The 26997-nt window shown below is 45.5% G+C and overlaps 1 protein-coding gene across 1 annotated transcript in view; it reads right to left on the reverse strand.

The window, feature by feature from the left end:
• Positions 1-22309, reverse strand: part of CMTM6 (CKLF like MARVEL transmembrane domain containing 6) — a 46365-nt gene extending 24056 nt beyond the window's left edge. The window contains exon 1 of the mRNA XM_088462768.1: positions 21872-22309. Within this exon, the coding sequence (XP_088318894.1) occupies positions 21872-21991 (120 nt within the window). The 5' untranslated portion in view covers positions 21992-22309. The remainder of the gene's footprint in view (positions 1-21871) is intronic.
• Positions 22310-26997: the final 4688 nt, after the last annotated feature.

Raw genomic sequence — 26997 nt, forward strand, 5'->3', positions numbered from 1 at the left:
GGGTGGGGTTATAGGGAGAGTGGACCCAGTGCATCCTGGGAGCTAAAAGCTTTAACTGCGTGGTGCCCGGATTTGGTTCCCAACCTATACCCCAAGGTCAACCCTGTGGACCCCCTATGGACCCTGAAGTAGAAAAAATGTTCTCAGAAGCAGACTTATTGTGGAGTACAGGGGTTGCTTAAATTATGAATTTTCAATATAACAAAATGTCAGCGATCCACGGGAATGTGAATTGGCACCACGCTATGTGCTTTAATAATACGCAGCATCTAAAACAATAAATCTCACTTTACAAATATATTCCTATAAATGTTTTTTTGCTAGAATTACATTTTAAAAAATACAAAGAGCAGATTGTTAGAAATGGCAGTGACTGGGAATGGAACAGGAGGAACATTTGAGCAATGACGACTGGAAGAGGATGTGCACACGGAAAGGGAAGTGTGACATCAACCCTTCAGTTCAAGGCTGTGATAGCTAGAATGGACATGTTTAAGTGATAAATTAATCAGTCATATTACATTTAGCAGATCACAGCACAAATGCGGTTTTAGATATAAGTCACTTGTTTTCAATGTAGCTACAAATAAGTTTCAGAAAAAGAGCTGGGATTTGAAGAAATCTTAAACAGCAACAGATATGGGAGTGGCTCGTCCTCCCCAGACAATCCATGCAGTAAAGCTCTCAATCACTCAGCCAGCTGGTTAGACAAGAACTGTAAAGGAGTGCGTATCCTTGCCAAAACATCCCCCAGATGTTGGGAGTCTCCTATAAGTCTATGGCTGAAGTTCCCTTCCTACGACTTACTTTACTATTGTAGAGAGGAAACTGGAATAGGACACAGAATATCAACATGTCTGTGTAATTTATACATAAACCTCATCAAAACATCAACCCTTGAACATGTTTTATTTATAATCTTCTAATTTGTTTTTACATCCTAGTAAGTGCAAGCTTTTAATTCATCAATTTGCCAGCTGTTCATATAAATATACAATATACTTGCAATAAATCTTGTCAATCATTTATAGCTAAAATACTAGCAACCCGCCCCAGCTACGCACAGGAGCAATTTCATCTCGCCACAGCCCCTTGCATCTCATAACATTCTACGCCATGTCACCACAGTCCCCTGCACCTCACCACAACCCCCTGCATCTCCTAACAACCTACGCCATGTCACCCCAGTCCCCTGCATCTCACTCCTGTCCCCTAGATCTCACAACAACCTACGCCATGTCACCACAGTCCCCTGCACCTCACCACAGCCCCTTGCATCTCCTAACAACCTACGCCATGTCACCTCCGTCCCCTGCATCTCACTCCTGTCCCCTAGATCTCATAACATCCTACCCCATGTCATCCCAGGCCCCTGCACCTCACCACAACCCCCTGCATCTCCTAACATCCTATGCCATGTCACCTCAGTCCCCTGCATCTCACTCCTGTCCCCTAGATCTCATAACATCCTACGCCATGTCACCTCAGTCCCTTGCATCTCACTCCTGTCCCCTAGATCTCATAACATCCTACGCCATGTCATCCCAGGCCCCTGCACCTCACCACAACCCCCTGCATCTCCTAACAACCTACGCCATGTCACCCCAGTCCCCTGTACCTCACCACAACCCCCTGCATCTCCTAACAACCTACGCCATGTCACCCCAGTCCCCTGCATCTCACTCCTGTCCCCTAGATCTCATAACATCCTACCCCATGTCATCCCAGGCCCCTGCACCTCACCACAACCCCCTGCATCTCCTAACAACCTATGCCATGTCACCCCAGTCCCCTGCATCTCACTCCTGTCCCCTGCATCTCTCAAATGTCACCACAAGCCCCACTACTGCTGCCTTGCAGCTGGCTGGGGCCCAGCCACTGGTATGTGCTGGGAAGGGCAGTAGGATCATGGATCCTGCTTAATTGATAATGAAATAACGAGGGAATAGCCCACACCTGTCCATGAAATAGCTTTAGAGTTGATAGTCCCATTACTTTTGGCCCCTTAAAAAGTGGGAGGCACATATAGAAACCGTTGTAATTCCTACACCGTTCACCTGATTTGGATGTAATTACCCTCAATTTAAATCTGAAAGTCTGCAGTTAAAGCACATCTTGTTTGTTTCATTTCAAAGCCATTGTGGTGTTGAATAGAGGCCAAAATATGAAAATTCTGTCAATGTCCCAATATTTATGCACCTGACAGTAGATACACAGCACGAATCTCCTGATATTAAAATCTGTCAGATTTTAATATCAGGAGATAGTGGTGAATCTTTGTCCATTAAACATCAACTCAATTGTAATTCCTGCTATGTAATTTACCAAATAATTTGCCCTCGCGGGCTTACTTATATTGGTAAAACAGAAAGTAAATTCAAGGAATGCATGGCGGCACATTATTTGGCTATACGTAATGCCTTAAGCTCTGGTGTTAGTGAACAATCGGTCGCTCTGCATTTTATGGAAAAAAAGCATCCTTTATTGAGTATCCGGTACAGGATGATTGATCGCATCCCTCCTCTGCCACGGGGTGGGGATTGTGCTTTGAAATTATTACAGTGCGAAGCACGATGGATTGCTCGCTTAGATGTACTGTACCCAAGAGGCTTAAATGAAAACTTATCTTATGGTAGTTTTATAGGATTCTAATGCTCTATATTTTACAGCATCATAATGACCTCGTTTGATTACATGTCCCTAGACCGGATTGCTAAACTATAGGAATTGATATATGTACACTCATTTGCTATTGTGACTAGTTTGTGAATTTTGGGATAACAGTCTGCCTCAGTGCTGTCTATCTATATGCTTTATATTATTGTTTATACATTGTAGCACGATAGGATGCGCCTAACACACGCCAAATGCGCTGCTGGGCGGGAGAGCGTTCCCGGCTCCGGAGATACGGCTTCACTTGTGGTGCAGTCTTGTATATAAAAAAGGTATGTAATTTTGGGGTCTCTTATTCTTGACAAAAGTTTTCTATAAACTGAAACGCTAATCTGCTTAAAGCCGTGATCTAAAGCCGCATATCCGCTACACGATTAATGAACGATTGAAAGATGACATTGTTATCGTTCATTATATTGTGCAGTGGACATTGAGCCCACACTGAACGATATTATCTTTCAGTGTGGCCACCCTCCCTCATCCCCGAACCTGCACAACCTGATATCGTCAGGTTGGACAGCAGGTTCGGGCAATGAGCGACGGCGTCAACAACCAGCGGGAGCTCGCACCGCTGGTGATTGACGGCATATCCACTGCACGATATTGCAGACGATGAACGATAACGATATAGTTCAAATTGTCAAATTTATCGTGTAGTGGATATTTGGAGCAAAGGCAATTCAGAAAGTATTATTAATGCAGGAACGTGTAGGCTCCAATATATGTGTTTGTAAAACAAGCGATTCCGGACTTATATATGGATATCCTAATTGCCAGGATGTTTTCAGCTGATATGGTCTATGGTGTCCCAAAGGTGCAGCTTACACAGGTGGCCACCTTGTACTATACGGAGATCTAGCTGTGTGCTAAGCTCCATCAGCTGACAGATAGCTACCTGCAGCAGCCAGCAACGGAGAAATAGCACAGGTAAACGGCACTGACGCGATTTACCTCCTCAAATGAGGCGCTATCAAAGAGTGCAGTTATTGATGGCTGAAATATTTGTATAGGTTGTGTGGTATAGGTCATTCCTGTAATTAATTACCTCACACTTGTAGAATGAGGGTGTACTAATGTTTAAGCTAATGAACCGAGGTATGCCACTAGTGAAAACCACAGAATATAAAATAAACCTGTACATATAGCACGTCTTAGTTAAAAAAATAAAAATAAAAAAATCATACAAATACAGTTGATTTATGAAAAATAAAAATATTCTAATTCCGGATTCAAACCTCCAACCATTAATTTAATGTTGCCATTTTGACCGCTAGCCCATAGCAAAAATATCCTGACATAATACTGTAGGATGTTTTTATTATTTCAAGAGATGTAGAACAGATGAACTTTAGCAAATAGACATGATAGAGATTGTGGCAATATAAATTTAGATCCAAGAACATAAGCTATACATTAGACAATGAAAATCTAGAGGCTGGAAATTGGAACAAAACCGATACAGAGATAGGGAATGTAGTTTTAAATCACAGCCGTTGGTATCCCGGCATTCAGAATGCCAGAGCCGGAATGCCGACACCAGTCAGAATCCCAGCGCCAGCATGCTGACTGTAAGTAGTGGGGTTAGGGTTAGGCTGCGGGGAGGGAGGGTAAAGGCTAGGGAAAGGAGAGTATACTTACCTCCCTCTGTCGGGAATGTTACCCTATGGGAATGACAGCATCGGTATTGATTGCCAGGATTCCGAGCACCAGCATCCCGTGCCCAACCCACAGATAGTATGGACATTACTCAATTTAAACATTTTAAATGGTCTGATTATATAAAGTATATACGGGAAATCTATATTAAGGCCCATATTCAATTAGGTGCGAAAAGTCCCAGACTTTTCGCCATCATCGCTGGCTTTGCATGCGAAAAAGTATCTTGCGCGTCACCGCTTATCCCCGTATTCAATTAAAAATCGGAGAAAACGGGACCCAGCGAAAAGTGGTGTTGCGAGTGCGTCCACTGCCACATAGGCCTACCTGATGGTCAGACGGATCCAGAGTCCAGTAGTCTGCTTTGAAGCCGGGGGCTTGTAGGGGGCGATACCCGCCATTCACATCAGATCACATAAGCCTTCCAGATACGGTGGTAGTGTCTGGAAGGAACTTTCTTCCGGAGCATAGTAGGGATCACAGTAGATGGGATACCCTTTCATCTTAAGATTGCCCTTTCAACAGCCACGCTGTCAAACGTAGCCGCCTTAAATCTGGTTAGAGAAAAGGACCCTGCTGCAGGAGATCCTCTCGCAGCGGTAGAGGCCACGGATCATTTATCAGAAGTAGACGCAGGTTGGAATACCAAGCTCTCTGGAGCCACTAACAGAACCCTGGCCCTTTCCCTCTTGATGTGTTGCAGAAGCCGAGGCAGAAGAGGAATTGGCGGAAACAGATAAGACAAAACTGAACCGCCAGGGTGTTGCGAGTGCGTCCACTGCCAAGGTCTCCGGGTCTTTTATCTGACAGCAGTACAGAGGCAGTTGATGATTGTGTCTGGACGCCATGAGGTCGACTTGTGGAAGGCCACACCTCTGAACGAGTCGTTAAAACGCCTGGGGATGGAGTGCCCACTCCCAGAGATGTACGTCCTGACGACTGAGGTTGTCAGCCTCCCAATTGTCCATGGGAAATGGGCCTCAGACTGCACACCTTGAACATACAGTCAGATGCATAAATATTTCAAAACCACCACAATGGTTTTGAAATGAAATAAACAAGATGTGCTTTATCTACAGACTTTCAGATTTAATTTGAGGGTAATTACATCCAAATCAGGTGAACGGTATAGGAATTACAACGGTTTCTATATGTGCCTCCCACTTTTTAAGGGGCCAAAAGTAATGGGACTATCAACTCAAAAGCTATTTCATGGACAGTTGTGGGCTATTCCCTCGTTATTTCATTATCAATTAAGCAGGTAAAAGGTCTGGAGTTGATTCTAGGTGTGACATTTGCATTTGGAATCAGTTGCTGTCGACTCTCAATATGAGATCCAAAGAGCTGTTACTATCAGTGAAGCAAGCCATCATTAGGCTGAAAAATCTAAACAAACTCATCAAAGAGATAGCAAAAACATTAGGTGTGGCCAAATCAACTGTTTGGAACATTCTTAAAAAGAAAGAACGCACCGGAGAGCTCAGCAACACCAAAAGACCCGGAAGACCACGGAAAAATACTGTGGTGGATGACAGAGGAATTATTTCCCTGGTGAAGAAAAACCCCTTCACAACAGTTGGCCAAATCAAGAACACTCTCCAGGAGGTAGGTGTATATGTGTCAAAGTCAATAATCAAGAGAAGGCTTCACAAGAGTGAATATAGAGGGTTCACCACAAGATGTAAACCATTGGTGAGCCACAAAAACAGGAAGACCAGATTAGAGTTTGCCAAACAACATCTAAAAAAGCCATTACAGTTCTGGAACAACATCCTATGGACAGATGAGACAAAGATCAACTTGTACCAGAGTGATGGGAAGAGAAGAGTATGGAGAAGGAAAGGAACTGCTCATGATCCAAAACATACCACCTCATCAGTGAAGCATGGTGGTGGTAGTGTCATGGCGTGGGCATGTATGGCTGCCAATGGAACTGGTTCCCTTGTATTTATTGATGATGTCACTGCTGACGAAAGCAACAGAATGAATTCTGAAGTGTTTTGGGCAATATTATATGCTCATATTCAGTCAAATGCTTCAGAACTCATTGGACGGCGCTTCCTAGTGCAGATGGACAATGACCCGAAGCATACTGCAAAAACAACCAAAGAGTTTTTTAAGGCTAAAACGTGGAATGTTATGCAATGGACAAGTCAATCTCCTGACCTGAATCCGATTGAGCATGCATTTCACTTGATGAAGACAAAACTGAAGGGAAAGTGCCCCAAGAACAAGCAGGAACTGTAGACATTTGCAGTAGAGGCCTGGCAGAACATCACCAGGGATGAAACCCAGCGTCTGGTGATGTCTATGCGTTCCAGACTTCAGGCTGTAATTGCCTGCAAAGGATTTGCAACAAAGTAATAAAAAGTGAAAGTTAGATTTAGGATTGTTCAGTTTGTACCATTACTTTTGGCCCCTTAAAAAGTGGGAGGCACATATAGAAACTGTTGTAATTCCTACACCGTTCACCTGATTTGGATGTAAGTACTCTCAAATGAAATCTGAAAGTCTGCAGTTAAAGCACATCTTGTTTGTTTCATTTCAAAGCCATTGTGCTGGTGAACAGAGGCCAAAATATGAAAATTCTGTCAATGTCCCAATATTTATGCACCTGACTGTATATATACACAAAATTGGAGGTGCTACCTGTGGAGACAATTGATATATGCACAAAAAGAAGAAATACAGGTGCTCAACTCCAAATTAACTGATTGTATATAAATAAATACATTTTTGCAGTGAATAACATTTTTTTATCATAATCTTGGCCAAGGTTATGGGCCTACCCACCACATTCAGGTAACCTCTGTCGGGTAGGTCCCTAACATACTAGGTTTCAAAATCCAGAGCGCAGGACATTGTCTCCATTGTCTCCACAGGTAGCACCTCCAATTATGTACATATATGTTCAAGGTGTGCAGTCTGAGGCCCATTTCCCATATAAACTCAATCAGTGCATTGCTTTGTACACCTGGAAAGCCTGAGACACTTTCCACTCAGACTAGCACCCTTACTACATTGGTTCAGAGCATGGAGTCTGGCATAGTAATATGCACACCAGTCAGAGGCACAATATAGGTAAGTCCTGCAAATATTTAGACTGTGTAGTGCAGCTATGGTTCATTTTTGGGATGTGGGTCCCCCTGGATTGCTTTGGTTGATCTGTTCCAGGGCACCGCATTATAACACATTTTTCCTTTATAACACATTTTAACCCTTCACTGTTTGTTTATTATACATGTACCTCACTTTTTTATTTTCATTCCTTATATGCAGCAGTAGCTGCTCTTAACTATCTCTTTTACACTGGTTTACCAATAAGGTGTATTCGGGTGCTATTTAGGGATGTTGTTCTAAAAAGCAGCTGCTGTTAAATGGGAGGAGTCAACTCCACATACAGATAGATATCAAAAAAGAAAGCAAGCAGCGCTAATAATGGCAAAATGCACAACAATATAGCTCACAATTAAATAATATTTATTACAAATAAATGTATAAAAGTTTTTAAAAATCAATAAAATACATGATACAAGAACCAATGATAAATACACTTGTTCCTAAGTGGTTGGTAGGACTAAAATAATACTACTCACTAGGACAAAATGGCATGCAGGAGCATATTCCATATACTAGGTCTCCCAATTCCACACCGCTGGAGGAACAGTCCTGTATTCAATAGTGGTTGTTATCCCAATATTAATGGGGGGTTGTAAATTCCTCACCAGTAAGCGTTGTCTTGTTGGTAGAGTCCTTTATGATTGGCAGATGAAAAAGTGTCCCAAATTATGGAGTAGTGATGGTGAATTTGAAGTCCAGTCCTGGTTCAAGCGTGATAGTAGGTTCTTGATAGGTCGTTGATAGGTTTAAAATCCACAACTAACGCGTTTCGCTGCTATTCCAATGCAGCTTTATCAAAGGTGACTTTCACTCTGGCTTGACTGGGTTTAAACACCCTCCTAAGTGAACCATTCTATGTGCATCTGATGTTAGCCATCTAATTGTATACATCATATCTATAAACATCTAAAAACAACAATATTTTGACTCAAAGGCAGACTTATCTATAATCCATTTATTTCAACAAGCACTAAGTGCAAAAAAGAATTGTTTTGATAACATATATTCAATATATACACGATCATGTGATCGCTTAATAACGCCCCTCATATATTTAAAGTAACTCACCTGTGGTCGCGACTGACGTCACTCCACTGGGCGGCTAAATTTAAAACACACATCTCCATAATCCCTGTATATGGGCTTGGATTCGAGAGGGGATCACACTCCGAACCTCTTGCCCTCCAACAAGTGAGATTAATTCAGCCACCAGAGAAGAGATATCAGAGTTCTGGGGGCCAGCTCCACTCGTTGGTGAAGGAATAGATGGGATCCCGAACACTGGGAGAAGAGTCCCAGTTGAAAAGGCCTGGAGTGGATGCGACTGTATGGAATGGCTTTGAAGGTCGCAACCATCTTCCCGAGGAGGTGCATCGATACTCGTTGATGTTGTAAGATCAGCCACACCATCTCCTGAATGGAAGTTGCCTTTTCCTGAGGAAGGAAGACCTTCTGACTTACCGTGTCCAGAATCATCCCCAGAAATTGAAACCTCTGTGTTGGCTGCAGATAGGACTTGGGAAAGTTCAGGATCCACCAGTGTCACATGAGGAGCCTGTGAGTCACCAGTATGCTTTGTAATAATTGGTTCCTGGAAGGAGCTTTCAGGAGGAGATCGTCCAGGTAAGGGGCAATCGTGACTCCTTGAGTCCGAAAGAGAGCCATCATCACCGCCATTACCTTGGTGAATACCCTGGAAACCGAAGATAGGCCGAAGGGTAAGGCCTGGAATTGAAAATGTGAGTCCCGAATTGCGAAATGTAGGAACGTTTGGTGAAGCGGCCAGATGGGAAATTGTAGGTAGGCATCTTTTATGTCCCAAGACACCAGAAACTTGTTTTCCTCAAGCCCCGCAATGACAGATTGAATCAGGCCCTCAATCCCTATCTGAGAGTTTTCAGAGCCGCTCACACGATGTGTATGCAAATTGCGTAGACAGTGCTATCTCACAGCAATGCATTAGCACGCCCGGTATTTCTTAGAGAGCGATCACATAGTGTATGCAGACACCCACCAGCCTGATTTAAGACGTCCGCTTGTGCACGTCATGTCAAGGAAGTGTATGCAACCATCGGTACATCAGGTAACATCGAATGCTATTGCGGCACTTGAGGTTGACCATACCCTACCGCAAGCACTGCCAGCATTTCAGTGTAAAAACAAGCCAGGTGACGTGTACTATGATGCTGTCTTTTAATTATGCACACCTCTAAAACTCCGTTGAGATGCTCAGGCACGCCTGCGTTTGCACCTCCACTGCCCCTGTTTTTAATGGCCAGCCCGTTACCACCTACAAATGGCTTCCCCTGTCACTCACTCTGCTGGGCTGTCTATGCGTAGCGAGCAAATGCATTGTGAACTTTCGCTAAGGTATGCACATGCGCACTGCGATGCATGCACACAATGCATACACACTGCATACCATCGGCAGCAGCGAGAGCATGCATCTTAGCGAGCGGGTCTGAATGAGCTCCTGAGATCTTTCAGGTTCAGAATAGATCTGATCAATCCATCCGGCTTCGGAACCACGAACAAGCTGGAGTAGAACCCTTGTTTTAATTGATGTGTGGGGACCTGTACCAACACTCGAGCATTCAGAAGTTTGTCTACAGCTTCTTGTATCACAACCAGTCTGTCGTTGGAAACTGACAAACCTGTGGTGAAAAACAGAGGAGGTGATTGGATATGGAAATAGAGTTTGTACCCCTGAGTAGTGAGGTCCCGAACCCAGGCGTCTGGACAAGATTGTTCCCACACTGCCCTGAAATCTCGAAGACGAGCTCCCACCCTGGAGTCCCCCAGGTGAGATGGAGACCCGTAATGCACTGGTTTCGGTGGAGGGCTTATTGTCCTGGTGTGTAGAGGTTGCTGCAGCTCTACCCCTACCTCTGGAGCCACGAGAAGTGGTAGGTCTTCCTCTGGAACGGCCTCTGAATCTTCCTGGGGCACAAAAGGACGGTCCTGAATAAGGCTTATGGGAAACCGAAGCAGCTGAGGGGAGATGAGTAGATATACCCCCCGTAGCCTGGGATATCCACTTGTCAAGTTCGGGTCTGAACAGGACGTCACCAGTGAATGGAAGTGCTTCCACCTCCCTCTTGATTCTGCATCAGCCTGCCACTGTAGCAGCCAAAGAGCTCTGCGGGACGATATTGCTAGAGTGGATGACCTAGAAGTGAGATTGCATACCTCTTTTTAAGCCTCGCCAAGATAAGCAGCCAACTCCCCAATCTGTTCTGCTAAAGAAATAAGATCCTCAGCTGGGAGTCTCCTGTCCGTAATCCGATGGATAGTTTTAGCCCAGGCTTCAATCACCTAATTGACCCAGCAGGCCACTTGAAGAAAGCAGACATAAAATGGGATTTCTTTGGACTTTGCAAAAGTATTAGACGATTTGATTATTTTGCAGTTTTAGGTAACAAATTATTTATTATTTACCAGTTATGTATATAGGGCACACATATTCCGCAGCGTTTTACAGAGAATATTTGGCTGAACAGAATGGTGTAGTCAGTGGATAATGAAGCATGCTTACCCAACATGCTGGGTTTTGTCAGATGATATTTTTTGGCCAAATGCTGAATGTTATGTCTTTGATTTTGTTTGAAAGAGCATGAAATACAGCAGTGTTCTTACTGAGCAGTTCATTTTACTTTCATGCGTCATGATTAAATCAAATTGAATCGAGCCTCAAAGAAATGGTTTGAGGAACATGATAAAGCGTTCAAGGTGTTGACTTGGCCCCCAAATTCCCCAGATCTCAATCCGATTGAGCATCTGTGGGATGTGCTGGAAAAACAAGTCAGATTCATGGAGGCCAACCTCGCACCTTACAGGATTTAATGAAAATGCTGCTAAAGTCTTGGTGCCAAATACCACAGGGCACCTTCAGGGGACTTATAGAGTCCATGCCTCAATGGGTCAGAGCTGTTTTGGCGGCACAAGAGAAACCTACACAATATTAGGCAGGTAGTTGTAATGTTATGGCTGTATTGTATATTACATTCAGAAAATGGAAGATATTGGAGAGACAGTAATTCAGGTAACCAGGCTGTTCAAAAGCAGAACTGAAGTTACATCACACAGGGATGCTTATCACTGATATAGCACATATGTGATGTGGGTAATAGAACTGAAGCAACAGGATATAAAGACAATGCTGGTACTGAGGATGCACTGGTAATAGGACTGAAGCAGCAAGAAACAGGACTAGCAAGGCACTGGTATAGTGAATCTGTACAGGACTGAACAAGCTAAATTACTCACTAATAACATATATGTCAGCGGGTCAGAGCAGAATAAATACCAGTTAATGGAAAGGAGTCAGATCATGGATAGAAGCCAGTTGAAGCCAGTGGATCAAGGAGATAGCAAAGTAAATAAACAAATGGAGGTCAGGAGTTTCAGAAGTCAGCAAGGTCAGCGCCAGTCCAAAGGTCAGTTTTCCAGGAAAAGTCAGGTAATTCAGCAACAGGCACAGAAAGTTCAGTTATACCCCTTTCTCATGGCAAACCCGGCTCTATCCAGGGATTTTAAACATGGGTCCAACCCAGCTGTGACCCAGGTCAGACCCCTTTCACACTGCACCTTCGACCTGGGTTATTCCCGTTCACACTGAACCAGGGTCAGCCCTGTAAAACCCTATGAATATCATTAAAAATTGACTTTTTCAGGCTCACAAAGAAAAGATCACAGAAGGGAACAAAAGGGAGGAATGGGAATGCTCCCAGCATTGCAGGAATCATGGCTGATGGGTTACCACTGTGCAGCCCTGAGTTCATGAGTGTTTGTGCTTTACTGCTGTTAGATTTAACCAGTGAGAGCATGATGCAGCTTCTCACAGCATAGTGTACAGTTCACTTCATCACTCCAATTAGTCATCACTGTAATGACAGTAGTGGTATTAACCCCTTTCAGACTGCCAGAATGCTGCCTCTGCTGTTGTCTGCAGGGTGCTGCATGTGTGTCTGGCTGCTGACATCATCAAGTGAGACCAATCAGCTATGCTTGCTGAGTCCCGGGTTGGACTGCACACTGCACTACGGCCTGGGTTGGTTAAGTGTTCAACCCTGGTTGATTGCAGGGTTGAAATGCCGGGTTCGACCCAGGAATTTTTCTGGTGGCGCATTCACACTGCACCTCAACCCGGCAATATCCGGTTACTTTTGCAATGTGAAAGGGGTATTATAAATGTCCCTTTTTTAGGGTACATATTGCAGGGGAAGAAAATGTGAGCCTTTTCCTGTTCCTACTTATTGTCAGCTGATTCTATATTTGCCATCGGTATGATTAATATATTCTACAAAGGGGTTGAATCTCATACTTCTATAAGCCAGCAGTATGCCTCACATATATAATCAGTAGAATGCATACAAAATTCACCAGTTATTGTCCCTGTAACCAGTGGTTAATTCAATATAGGTATTTACAACTTTTCCCCAATACTCCCTTATCCAGAGAAGAAATATTTTATTTTAATTTTTAAAATGTGTTAATATGGAGTGACCGAGTATTGAGGAGACAATTGTAGAGTGAAGAGACAAGTTTATGGAAAGGGTCTGCCTGGAGCACACCAAGTACATATTGAACTTTGATCAGGGAACACAATTCAGTTTTTCCCTGAAAACCACTAATTGAGTTAAACAATATTTCTCAAAGTAGCTCCCAGAGGGGCCCATTTAAAATTGTATTATTTGCAGCTTAATCCCCAGAAAACCCATTTTTGAGGGTTAACTGCAAATATATTACGTTTTCCCCATATGTATCCAAGAAGGAACGCAACAGCTATCTCCGAGACCTGCTGCGATCCCTCCATTCCCACCGTCAGCCGCATCCCCCATAGGTTTCCATGAGGGATGCTATGCTGCCATATTTACAGATTGAACACCCCTCCCCCCACAGCCAACGCCATCTGAAGATCGCGGTAGCCCATTGTAGCCTATGGGCTACACATTGCGGATTCAGCTAGCAAAAGGTTCCCCCGGAACCCTCCTCAGAAATGGGCGCTGTCAGTGGAACCGCGCGTGTGCAGCAGCCCCGGCAGCACTCGAGCACATCGCAGGGACAAGCTCTTTTTGGAGCCCCTGTCCCTGCAGGTGCTCTATAATACATCCAGATGATGTAAATCACATTCTGTAATGCGATCATGGCGCTAATATCGCACCCAGATTGCATTGCAAATGCGTTTAATAATAAATGGACCCTAGAGTCATTTGACGCCAAGTCAGTTAGTGAAGTAATATCTGGCAGTCATTCAACTACAAGGAGATTTATTAAATATAACTCAACAATATAATATTCCTATCCTGAAAATTAGTTATTTGACAAGTTACTTTACAATAAGTATATGTCTATTTTATAATAATGCCACAAAACTAGGATAAATCTAGAGTCTGCTATACAGTACTTGAAAACATAGCAAAAAAAACTAAACAAAATCACAACAGTAAGGTCACACAACTGTCACGCTGATTCTCTTAACTGCCACACCCAACTGCAACATAGCCAAGAGCCTCCTGAGAAGAGTACACACCCTTCCCATTACCAACATGCTCTTTTTATAACTAAATAAATGTTAAAAAAAAACTAGCAGCCCCCTTAACACAGCTCTCTCCATTTTCCTACTTGCATCTGTTTACACTCATTCTCCAGATTCTGTGACTATGAAAGAAATATGTATAAATTGGTGATCAGGCACAGAAAAAGGGTTCAGTTAGAACCTAATGGTCCTGACCTTGTCTCATCAACCAACTGAATAGCTTGAGCATCACTCTAGGCCCATTTTAGAATCTGTTTATTACTTCCTGGCATTAATGTGCAAAAATGTCTAATGGTGCATACACACAGTAATGGGGCCCATCCATCAGCGATGGATTGCCGCAATCCCGCGATGCGGCAACCCGGCATCGCGAAAATCCAACATATAGGATTTTCGCGATTTGACGATCGCAATCAAAAAATGATCGCGATCATCAAATCACCGACATTTAAAATGGACGGATAGCAGAACATCGATGGTGGGAGGTCGGCGTTTCCACCCGGAAATGCCGGCACTTCCCATCGCATCGCCGGATCGCAAAATCCGGGGTCTGATGTATGGCCACCTTAAGATTTGTCAGTTCATCGATAACGAAGAACAATTTTTACAACGATTTGAACGATTTCATCAACGATTGAACGATTTCTGACAGTATTAAAATTAATGAAATCGTCCACATCTGTCTGCAAAATACAGTCGATGTCAGATATCGTTATGTGACATGCGGGCACACGCATCGTTGGCCGATGCATGCCCTACATGTCAAAGATATGAACGATTTAGCGATTTTTACAATTGTTTTCGTTCATATCTGATAAGAAATCTGACCGTGTGTATGCACCATAAAGCTGCATATAGACTACACCACAGGTTCTCAAACTCGGTCCTCAGTACCCCAAGCAGTGCATGTTTTCCAGGTCTCCTCACAGAATCACAAGTGAAATAATTAGCTCCAGCTGTGGATCTTTTAAAATGAATCAGTGAGTAATGACTACACCTGCGCACCTGTTGGGTGTCCTGGAAAATGTGAACTGTGTGGGGTCTTGAGGACAGAGTTTGAGAATCACTGTACTAGACCAGTGGATCTCAAACCCGGATCACGCCATTTACACTGCAGGGTTTCATGGGTTATTCCCGTGTTAAACCCTGCAAGTTACCTGGGTTGGATTGTCAGTTCACGGGAATCCAACTGTCCTCTTTTACACCAAGGAGCTACCCGGGTTAACCCTGCAATAACCGTTTTAGCTCTGGTGTAAAAGGGGTAGTGAAACCACAATATAACCACACATGCAAACATTTGCATCCAGCTTACAGAACTATGAGTGGTACTAAATGGAGCAGAGATCTAACTGTTAGTACACATGGTTTGTACACAGGGGCTTTTTTGAAAACAGACCATTCACCAAAGTGCTGTTCATATCAATGAGTCAGACATCTTGCACTAAACACTCAGAAAATAATCAGGTTAAGCATCTCTACTTTGTATTATATACTTGGATTGACGCATTTAATAGTAGAATATTCATTTAAAGCAACTATTCCATAGTAAGAAAACATTCAACTGCTGCAATATGAGAGAAAAAGACATGCAGCCAATTGGCTCCAACTGAGTTCTGTACAGCTAGTATCTTACAAGTTTCCAAACTGATATTACTGAATGTGTCATACTTTAACTATTTAACTATGCCATACCTACATTACTCCATATTTTTCCTTATGAATTTGATATATGCATCCAAGTGTGGAGGTGCCTTGAGGAGGTTTTTACAATCGTGTTATACCAGTGACAATGCATGTCTAACGCAATCACACTTAGGGGTTTATGCCCGATATTTAAAAGGGCAATGGGCCTGATTCAGACCCGGTCGCAAGTGCTGAGCACTCGCAACCGGGTTGATGGTGGCCCACAGCGCATGCACACGACGGAGCCGGCTCCGTCGTGCGCATGCGCGAGACCCGGCTAGCGACTTGCGATCCGTCGCTCCGGGTCTCGCACCAAAGGGGCCGAGCTGTCGATGTTGAGTGACAGCTCGCCTCCTTTGGTGGGTGGGCCGTGGGGGTGGCTGCCCAAACGGAGGCGTTCCCATGAGAACGCCTGCCTTTTGGGGAGAGTGGAGAGATTCCGGCTCTGTTAGAGCCGAAATCTCTCTGGGGCTTGCGGCCACGAGACCCTACCACAAGGGTCTCGTCGCAAGCCCGATGGTCGTGATGGTCTTGACCATCGCGACCATCAACCTGGCCACTCCATAAAAAAAAAAAAAAAAAAGGACGCCCTGATTCAGAGCGTCCGGCTCTGAATCAGGGCCAATGTTTTCACTAGCCAGACATGGCTAGTAAAAACATTGCCCTTTTCAATATCAGGCATTAACACGATCAGAAGCGCCAGATTTTACAACCTGATGCTTCATAAATAAACTCCTTAAGGTGGGTACACACTTTACAGATATATCTGCAGATGATGGTTGTTCATACATACTGAACGACCATCATCTGCATGCTGCAGCCTAATTGCGGGACTCTTTGAAAAAATAAAAACAGAAAAAAAAAACAATCGGGTCGAGGCGTTGCATGCTGGGGAGGAGTGCGCTGTGTGCCCCTCAGCCCGGCGCACAGCCAATGGGGGCGTGATCAGTGTGATCGCTCCTCCCCTTTGGCATAGGAGACTCTCCGGCTGCTGCTTAACAGCCTCGGACAGTCTCCCATTGCAGCCCTGCACACAGCAGCGTGTGCTGAGCTGCTGTGACCTAAGAGGGATGGGGAGCGGTGCCGGACCCGGGTAATTAGTACCCGCTCGCGGCTCTCCCCACCCTCTCAGCGCCCCGGTGTACATGAGATCGGCTGATCGCCCGTACACACTTGCCGATGGACAGATATGTCTGCAGACATATCTGTTCATCGGCTGTGCAGTACAGCCAATGCGATATGTCTGTGAACGACGTCGTTCACAGACATATCGTTTATACACACTGGTCGACGTGGGTACGATATATTGGCCGATCAATTGATCGGCCAATGTGTACCCAGCATTAGAGTAATGCTGCCCATCCACTTGTAGATACGGGGCTGACGGCACGATTATGACATCATAATCGTGCCATCGTCCCCCTAGGGGTGAAGTGCATACACTGAACGTTCAGACGTTCAGTGTATGCAGATCAATCATCCTCAAACATGGCAACCTGACGGCGGTCGTCAGGTTGACCGTCCTGTTCGGGCGATGATAGATGTTGAAAACAACCAGCGGACCATCGCTGGTCGTTTGTAACATTTTACTGCCCGATTTGAGGGCGAATACTGAGCAATTTAGCGATAACGGCGGTCGTTATCGCTAAAATGCTAGGTTTAATCGCCTAGTGGATGGGCAGCATTAGACTGTAACTACTAATGCCTCTCACAGCTCCTAAGCTATGTCAAATTATCCAAGATTGACAACTGTTGTTTCTCCAAGCGTGTGTGTTTTCATAGTTAAAATCAAATGACTTTAAAGAAAAAATTTTTTTTTATTAATTTAAAAGCAGGCAGCTGCAATCCAAAGACTTCTACTAAAGTTCTATGCATTCCAGAGGGTGAATCAAAGTAGAACAAATTGCATTTTACAGCCTTATTAAAGAATACTCACATTTAAGAAAAAAAACTATTTCACTTTTCTGCATGTAGCATAAATAATAAAAATAAGTACAAATTTCAAACCTATTCTGTGGAATATTGGCCATGTAAGTTAGCACATTTCACCAAGGAAATCTGCCACTGTTTCCAGTCATCCCCCATCCACACCACATTGCAGAATGAATTGACTGTTGTTGTCTCTGTTCCGTTCATAGACTATAAACTCCGCATTTATAAATACAGTGCGACATGACATTTTACAGAATTGTGTAGTAAAAGCGGAAATCTAAGCAAATCGCCAGAACGTCATTAAATGTTTCCATGATTTTGCACATCTCTTCTATGTATACAAAGGGACTAATGAAAACGAATTCATGACTATGTTGTAACTAGCTGAAAATATGTTGAAGCTGAAAGAGATAATACAATATCTTCAAGTATCTGATATGAAAGTCTGCAATGGGGATGGCCCAGACAGTAAACAATGTATAGATAAAAGAATAACCAGGGACAGCACAATGAGCTGTTGCCATGAGGAGTGAAATCACATGACCAGCTGTTGCTGTGAGGAGAGATCACATGACCAACTGCTTTTGAAAGGAACACATGACATCACCGTGCTTGTAATTAAACCTTAGGGCTTGAAAAGAGAATACAATCGGATAAGTGATGCCTACTATACTTACAAGAATTCAGATTTCATGCACTTTATACTCATAACAAGGTATTACTTAAAATAAGACATATTTAACCTTTTCCAGGAAAAATGTGAATAGCATTGATGTGTATAAGGCAATAGGCAATGTCGGTTAATGTGCTGCGATTAAAAAAAATATGCATGTCTCAACATGCTATGTTTTACTTTACAATGGTCATTGGGGGTATTCCATTAGCCGCAAGGCTAATTGCTGTGACAAAGAAATTAAATTAGCAGGGATTACCCTGCGCACGAGCTTTCGCAGTCGGACTAAACCTCGCTGCTCATGGAGGTGTGAGATAAAGGCCACGGAAAATCACCAAATCGTGTTCGCGCCAAAGAAACAAAAAAAACATTCATTCCGCAGTTTACGTGGAATCAGTGGGTTTCCACACCTGAATCCCGATTTCATGGCGCGGCAAAAAGGCTATTTAATTGAATAGCCTTTCCCAGCGCCGCGGGCCTTTTTGCTGGTAATTAGTTGCGGATGGGAACCCCATGGCTAAGTGAATACCCCCCATTATGTCATATTTAAAAATAAATATAGACTAATTTAGTAATAGTTTCCATTTACCCATGTATGAAACTCTCCTAAACAGTACTAAGTTTACAGTATTTGGAAATCCCTTGTCTTTTCTATACAAAAATGTATCTATGCATAGGAGTCAGCAATGTGAGTGCTCAAAGAATTTTTGCTGCTGTTGAAGCTATCCATGTCCAATATAGGCACCAGGAATCAATTAAAAAAAGTTGGCTCCTATGGATGTATGTATGTCCGATGACGGAACCCCAAACGCTGAAGATCCCAACAGGAGAGGTAAGTACCCAACCCTCGCCTAACCCTCCTTTAGTGGTGCCTAACCCTAACCTCCCCCCCCCCCCCCATGGCCGTACCCTTAACCTAACTCTACTGGGAGGGAGGGGTGCCTAACCCTAACCTCCCCCCCCCAGTGGTGCCTAACCCCCCCATTCCCTATGGCCTAACCCTCCCCGAGGGGTGCCTAATCTTAATCTCCCCCACGGGTGCCTAAACCTAACCCTCCCCCATCCCAAGCTTCCACACGTTTGGGATTCCAACGTTCGGTATGCAGACGCCAGTATCTTATTTGGGATAGCTGCGTCTGCATTTTGCCGGCGTTCCGGCTTTGGAATATCGGCGGCGGGCATCCTGTCCGCCGGCATTTTAACTACATCCCGTATGTAGTGTTCCCTCTAGCTCTGGCGGGAGGCAGGGTGCCGGAGCTAGAGAGGGCATGCCCGTGCGCGACCGAGAAGGGGGCGTGGTCATCGGAAAAGGGGGCGTCTATAAGACGCGTCCCCTTTTCGGCACTCTTGGGGGCGTGCCCGGCACTTGCGGACACGCCGGGCAGCCCCCAAGCCCTGCAGACAGGGAGAATAGATGCAGGGCGCATGCGCCCGGCGTCTATTCTCCGGCGGTGACCGGGTCACCGCATGTTTCTCCACCCGCGGGACACTGCGTCCCGCGGGTGAGAACGGCTCCCGCAGGCTGTTAGGGCAGGGCCTTTTTGCCCTCCTCCTGGAGGACAGGGTGCTTTTTGCCCTCCAGAAGGAGGGCAGGGCGCCGCGCCCCGCTAAAACAGCCTAGCGGGAACGCTACGTATGTATGCATGTCTCTACTGGGTCGCTCCCATCCATATCAGAGTAGCTTCCCTCTGGTCTAGCTGGTCAGCATTGTTTTCTGCAGTTCTTACAGTTGTTCTGCAAGTTGTGCATGGTTCAATAATCCACAATGCACGTCCTCACACATCAAACTGCCCAAATGTAATTTCCCACAGCAATTCTACTTTTAATGTTGACAAAAGCATATAATTCTAGTAAATAGACTGGGCCATGTCGGGTCACTTCAGACTGCCCCTACCCCACACCATTCCCGTTATGCTTACCCCCTGTTACAGACGCAATGGTCCTCCTCTATTGGTGATCTGTACCATTGCTGCAGTGGGAGTGCGCAGCGACCATGGTTGATTTTAAATATGTATATGTTGGAGGAAGGGGAAATAAGACTAGTCAATATTTACATACATCACTAATATTTGCTGATCATTAACACCCAGAATGCCAGGCCACATAGTTAGAAACTGTCAACCAATAGTACTTGTCAAATCACCTGCCGCTCTCTATTGGCCATGAGAAAAGCTATTTAATTAGCCCAGTTCTGTTTTTTGTAAGTGTGTGGTGTCTTCTGGACCTGGATAATTAAAAGTACAGGTAACAGTGACAGTAAAAGTCTCAAGTTCAGGAATTTAATTTGTGTTCCTTTGGGAGAAAGAAAAACAGGCTGCAAAAATAAAATATTGCTTGTTTTTTCGATCAGCATACTTTTTTAATTAAACTTTTAAAAGTGGGTTTTTATTAACTTAAGGGCTGATTTCAACTGTTTCCAGCCCCCTTCGTGTCTGACGGTGCTATTCAATTGTTGCTCCTGTCGGGCGCGATCAGCTGCCAGCGCTCCATTTCAGCTCGCAGCCCCAGGGGGTGTGAGCTGAAATGGGCGATAAGTGACCTGTTTGGGCGCCCAAACGGCACTTTTCGCAATCGCGCACAGCACTTTGGTCGGGGGAATCCGATTTACATGGCTAAACCTGACCACTTTGGACGTGATCAGCGTGAAAAATAGTAACAATTGAATAGCGCCCCACGATCTCCCTTCACTTTAGATGGGAGATCCAGACCACGAAAACAATTGAATACCGCCCAAATAGTCTAAAGAGGAAATAAATTAGCCGTGGTAATTTACTGCATGCTAATTGTTCCCACTGTGCAATTCAATCAAACCCAAAGACAGCAGTCAGGCTGCAATTAACAGATTTTTTTTCAGTCCAAAAGGAAATCCCGATAAATAGGGTGAAAAGACCTTTTTAACGCATAAGTATGTGAACTTTTCACGGATTCTATGGGCAGTATTCAATTGTTTTCGCGGACCGGATCTCCCGTCTAAAGTGACGGGAGATTGCGGCGCGCTATTCAATTGTTACTGCTTTTCGCGCTGATCGCTACCAAAGTGGTTCGGGTTCAGCCGCGTAAATCGACTTCCCCCGACCTAAGGGCTGGGCGCGATCGTGAAAAGTGTCTTTTGGGCGCCCAAACAGGTCACATTTCGCCCATTTCAGCTCGCACCCCCCTGGGGCTGCGAGCTGAAATGGAGCGCTGGCAGCTGATCGCTTCCGACAGGAGCAACAATTGAATAGCACCGTCGGGCGATGGAAACAATTGAATTCCGCCTGTGTGAGTGTTACCATTTGTCAACACTAGAACCTTACTTCCATGAATGTGGCATCAGAGTGCCTGGACAGCAATAGCTTGCTGTAGCATGGCATATTTTATGTTACTTTGCAATGTTGTATATTAATAATATTATAAAGGTTGCATGGTCATATATGGACAGGTATATAATTATATTTTAACTATTGCCACCATTAAACCCTACGTGTTATCCGGAGCGTGGGAAGAATGTGCCCGGCTACCCACCCTGCCCTACTCGGGCAGCAGTGTACAGCCAGGTAACGCTGAGGCCTATGAGAGGATAAATGGCATCACACCCTCGGCGCACACACACTCACCAGCTGTAAAATCTTCAGTACCAGATGTGTCTTGAGTAGCTTTATTCTGCTGCACCAGGACGTTTTGTCAGGGTTGGGCTCCGTGGTAGAGACATAAGCGGCTCCGGTCCCGTCAGCCATGGCCCTATCTCTTGCAGTAATCCCGGAGGCACAGACGCCTAGTACTGCTTCCGCTGCTGGGTATATACCACCCTGGCACTGCTGCTGGGGACACACGCCGCGGCCTGGCACTGGTGCTGCTGCTGGGGACACACAGGGGGGTTTCCTTGTCGGTGCGACACTTCCTCCTCCGCCGATTCCTGTAAAATGGGCGCCGCAGCTGGAAAAGGAAAGTGAAAGCAGCAGTTTCTCATCGCTTGTGACTGGGGCGGTCTGAGTAACTTCTTGAGTAAATGAGTTATGGAGGTTTTACGCCCCTTTTCTGTTTCCGTGTTTTGTGCTCGTTACTGCTCTCATTGTAACAAACATCGCTGTGAAGCGATGTTTCCCTGCTGATTGCAGACCCACCAACATGACCCCTTCCATCAGGCACAACCTGTCCTGGACAGCTGGACTTCTCTTTCAATTAATGATGGCAGCAGTCACCTGTATTCAGTGGCGTCACTAGGGGGGTGCGAATCACACCAGGGCCCCCATTTTTAATGATCGCACTTGCAATGCGATTTGGGCATGTCAGTACCACCAGTCATCCTAGGTGCCCGGAGGTAAGATAAATGTTGGTGCCTCCCCCAAATTAAAATGTACCACCCCCCCAGCACCTATGCCAGCCCCAGCTGCTGCCCCCCAATGCAGTGCCCTCTGTAGAGGTCCCCCTATGCAGTGCCCCCCAGTAATGGTCCCCCTATGTAGTACCTCCAGTAGTGGTCCCCCTTTGCAGTGCCCCAGTAATAAGGGCCCCTGTAGTGCCCCCAGTAGTAAGCCCCAGTAATGCTCCCTGTAGAAAGCCCCCAGTAATGCTCCCTGTAGTGAGCTCCCGTAATGCCCCCAGTAATAAGCCCCCGTAATGCCCCCTGTAGTAAGCCCTCGTAATGCCCCCTGTAGTAAGCCCCCGTAATGTCCCCTGTAGTAAGCCCCTAGTAATGCCCCCTGTAGTGAGCCCCCAGTAATGCCCCCTGTAGTGACCCCCCCCCCCCCCGCGAGCGCAAACACACATACAAAAAGAAAAAAAAATAATACTTACTTGAAACCCCACTCCAGTGCTGCTGCCTTCTGTCCCTGGCGCCCGCTCCTCGGAACTATGGGAGTGACGTCATGACATGCATCTGGCTAGCAGGGTGCCTGGAACGCCGCCCTGCAGCCAGTTATCGCTACTGCAGTGCTGCCCGGATCTTCCTTTGCTAGTCTTCTTGGCGCAACATCACGTGTTCACGGGGAGTGCACTGCCAACCTGTTATGACACTGTCCGCCCTAACTGCGTGGAATTTGTATATTTTTCCTTGTGCTTGCTTTGGTTTCCTCCAGGCGCTCTGGTTTCGGTGGCCGGCACTGGGACAGTGAGTCTGCTCCCAGCACTGGTCAAAAAGCAGCAGCACTAGGTAAAACTTGGCTCTGGGGCGCAAGCCGATTGCATCTTGCCACCCGGCCGTCTTGATGCGGCACTAGCTTGAATTAGGCACTGGCCACGAGCCAAGTGCTGCTAGCGTACTGGTGGCAAATAGGAAGCGGAGGCACTTGAAATTGGCACCAATTGAGGTTGTGGACCAGCAGTCAACCAGGGGCGGCCGCGGCGAGCCAATCACTTCTCGTTGTGGAGCAGTCAGTATGGATGTTGTTCCAAAAGCTACGACTGCCGCGGTAGAGGCCAGAAGACTCTGCAGTCAAGAAAGAAGATGCCCAGCATCGGCTGCAGTCAGAGAAGATGAGGCGGTGCCAGGACGGCCAGTGGAAGAAGAAAGAAGCTAAGGACCGAAGAGTGCCCTCTGTGATGCCTGTTTATAATTAACCACTCTCTAGACAACCAGGGTAGTCGGGCAGTGGGACCGTGGAGTTAGTCAAGCTTCAGGCCTGTTGCACTGATAGGCAGACATTAGGCCCATGCCACTGCAAGTGACCCTCGGCATTAGGCCCAGGGCACTATACATCTAATTAGGCAGGCTCAAGAGCCTGAACCCCATTATCATAAAGTGACTCTGGGATTGAGGCGTGCACTTTGCCAGGTGCAAAAATATGCTTTGGGCCCGCTCCACCCAAATTTCACAATATGCCACATGGCAAGGAAATGCAGTGGGTGATGGGAAGAGAGAAAGGGTGACAAGCAGAGGGTGACAGGATAAGCAGGGTTGCAGCTAGGTCCCCTTCAGATACAGGACCCTGACGGCATCAGTTACTGTCCACATGGACATAAAGTGGGAATAATAACCTGTGGTGTGCGAAGCGAACCTGCGAGAATACAAATTTCTACTATTGGTGGCCAGATACTAAAGTTGAGACAAAATAATACCCCTTTCAGACATACGACCCGGGAAATTTCCTGCTCAGACCCGGGTATTTCTCCTGTGGAAATTCCCGGGTATTTGGTCAAGACCCCCCTTTCACACTACAACGTCTACCCGGGAATTTCCCGGGTAGACCCCTTTCAGACAAGAGCAGGGTTTTTCAGAGTTTTACACAGAAAATCACAGTTTTATCATTTTAAGTGGACCATATGCTGGCACACATTAATGAGGTCATGCAAAGGTGGGGGTTTGGTATAAGGGGACTGGGAGGGACACCTATAAGGCATTGCTGTATTTCCAAGCATCTGTGTAGCATGACCTATTGTCTAGTGAATTTGGTGTGCTACACAGCAACTGAGGCATGGCTGAAGCTGCTCACACTGTTCATAATCGTACAGTGTGAGATCCTGAGAAGAAGGGAGCATTTTGTGGTGGAGAGGGCATCCAAGCGCCGACATTACCTACGCCGGAGGAGAGCCTTGGTAATGTCCAGCATCTCATCCATATTGAGAGTGACTGGAGGGTCATCTCGCACAATATGGTCTCGAGATCGACAACATGGAGAGGCTTTCTGGGCTACGGTTCAGGGGTTTACAGAGAACCAATGGATTGCAAATTTTAGGATGTCGCAAGGCACCTTTAATTACATCCTGGAATTCCTGACCCCATCACTTACCAGGCACACTACTCGATGGAGACAGCCCATTACCCCGAGCATGAGACTTGCGATCGTCTTGTGGTGGTATGCTACCCCTGGCGAGTACCGTACAATATCCTGCTTGTTTGGTGTAGGCATCTCCACGGTTTGTGTTTTGGTGCGTGAAGTGACCCAGGCCATCCTGGATACCTTGTACCACCGGTTTATTGCCCTACCCCATGGGCAGCGATTGGATGAGACAGTGTCCGGTTTTCTGCACCGCGGTTACCCACAGTGTGCTGGTGCAATTGATGGCACCCACATCCCCATAATTGCTCCCACAGACAGCCCAGCAGACTACTATAACAGAAAGGGATGGCATTCCATCATTCTGCAAGTCGTCGTTGACCATCGTTATTGGTAAGCCACATTTATTACTTTTATTTAGATATATATTGTGACCTGCATGCAAAGTAAAGTATCTAAAATGTTGTGTGTTTAAAAAGTTTATATGTAAAGTTGTAACCGGATCTTATATACGCTTTCTATCAGAAATAAATAGATGTATATATTGTAGTGTATTTAAAAGTTAGGGGTATATTTAATAAAGTGAGGGTTATTTGAAGTGGAGATGTTGGGCCTAGCAACCAATCAGATTCTACTTCACATGGTCTATGGCCCTCATTCAGAGCCACTCGCAAGCGGGCGCACGTACGTTAGGCGTACGTACAAAAATATTTAAATTCAAGGGCTCGCTCGTATTTTCGATCGCATCTAAAAATCCTCCCCAAACTCAGACGACCCCTCCTCTAACTAACGAGCGTGCGAAATAGCGAGCGTACATCCCCGAAATGGCTTGAAGGGAACGCACGCACAAGTATAAACCGGAAGAGGCCATGTCAGATGTCGATTACCTGCTCCTTTATTCTGCCTACCTCCATCAATCGTATCATGCCAATCAATGTATCAATTAGCTTAATGTTTTTTTTTTTTCAACACAATGCAAGAAACTTTACTCTTGTCCGTGTTTGTGTTTACCCGCAGAATACGTACGGCTTAAACATTCGCTTTTATTGCTCAAAAAACATGTTAGCCACAATGAGACAATTGTTCTATTGCTGTGGATCCCCGCATATTTTCCGGGGTTCATTTCTTTATTTAAATTTGCTTACGCATGTCACTGCATCAAGCCTATCATAACTCTCCAGAGATTTCTGGCCCTGTCGAACACATGACTCATACACTAACCAATCAAATTGCTCCTGTTAATTTCCAAGCTACATTAGCCAATCAGAAATTTTTGCCACACTTTATCAAAAATGAATTTTAAGAAAAACACCATTGCCATCATGAGAGCCTCCGCATTCACCAGGCGCGAGCTGCTGGTGCTAAAGGAGGTGCTGGATCGGCGTATCACCAGCCAGCCTCCACCCATCACCAACCGGCAGAAGCGTTCCGCGTATGCGGAGGCACGGGCCCGCCTGCGCTCCTTCGGCTCACGCCGCAACATCGGCCAGCTGGAGCGCAGGTGGTCTGACCTGCAACGGCGAACGCCCCGCTTGCTGGCATGCTTTCGCATGCAGATATTGGAAAGTAAGTGTTATGTATTGTGGTTTTCATGTTTGTCTTTGTGGGGCAAACTGCGTGTGCATGTTTTCATGTCTGTCCTATTTTTTCATTCTCATCATATCTGCGTGTCCATGTTTTTATGTCTGTCCTATTTATTCATTCTCATATCTGCATGACCATGTTTTCCCTCTATTTCTGATATATTCATTCTACTCATATTTGCATGTTTTTTGTTGGTGGTGGGTGATTTTAAAATGTTATTTGGGCAGGATTTGGCCAGAAACTAACCACAATTTGTTTGACATCTTTTAGGGGGACAGGCAAGACTACGCCGTCACCGTCCGGCCAGACGGCGGTCCCGCCCACTCTCACCCACCCCCAGCCAACACTCCACCCCAAATAATTCCCCTATTCCCCCCTCCTCCCAAGCCTTCCAAGAGCCTCTCCCGGAACTGTCGGGCCTCCTTCCCCTCCGTCCCCCTTCC

Source organism: Taudactylus pleione, unplaced genomic scaffold (assembly GCF_031769625.1).
Source record: "Taudactylus pleione unplaced genomic scaffold, aTauple2 ptg000053l, whole genome shotgun sequence".
Lineage (NCBI taxonomy): Eukaryota > Metazoa > Chordata > Amphibia > Anura > Myobatrachidae > Taudactylus > Taudactylus pleione.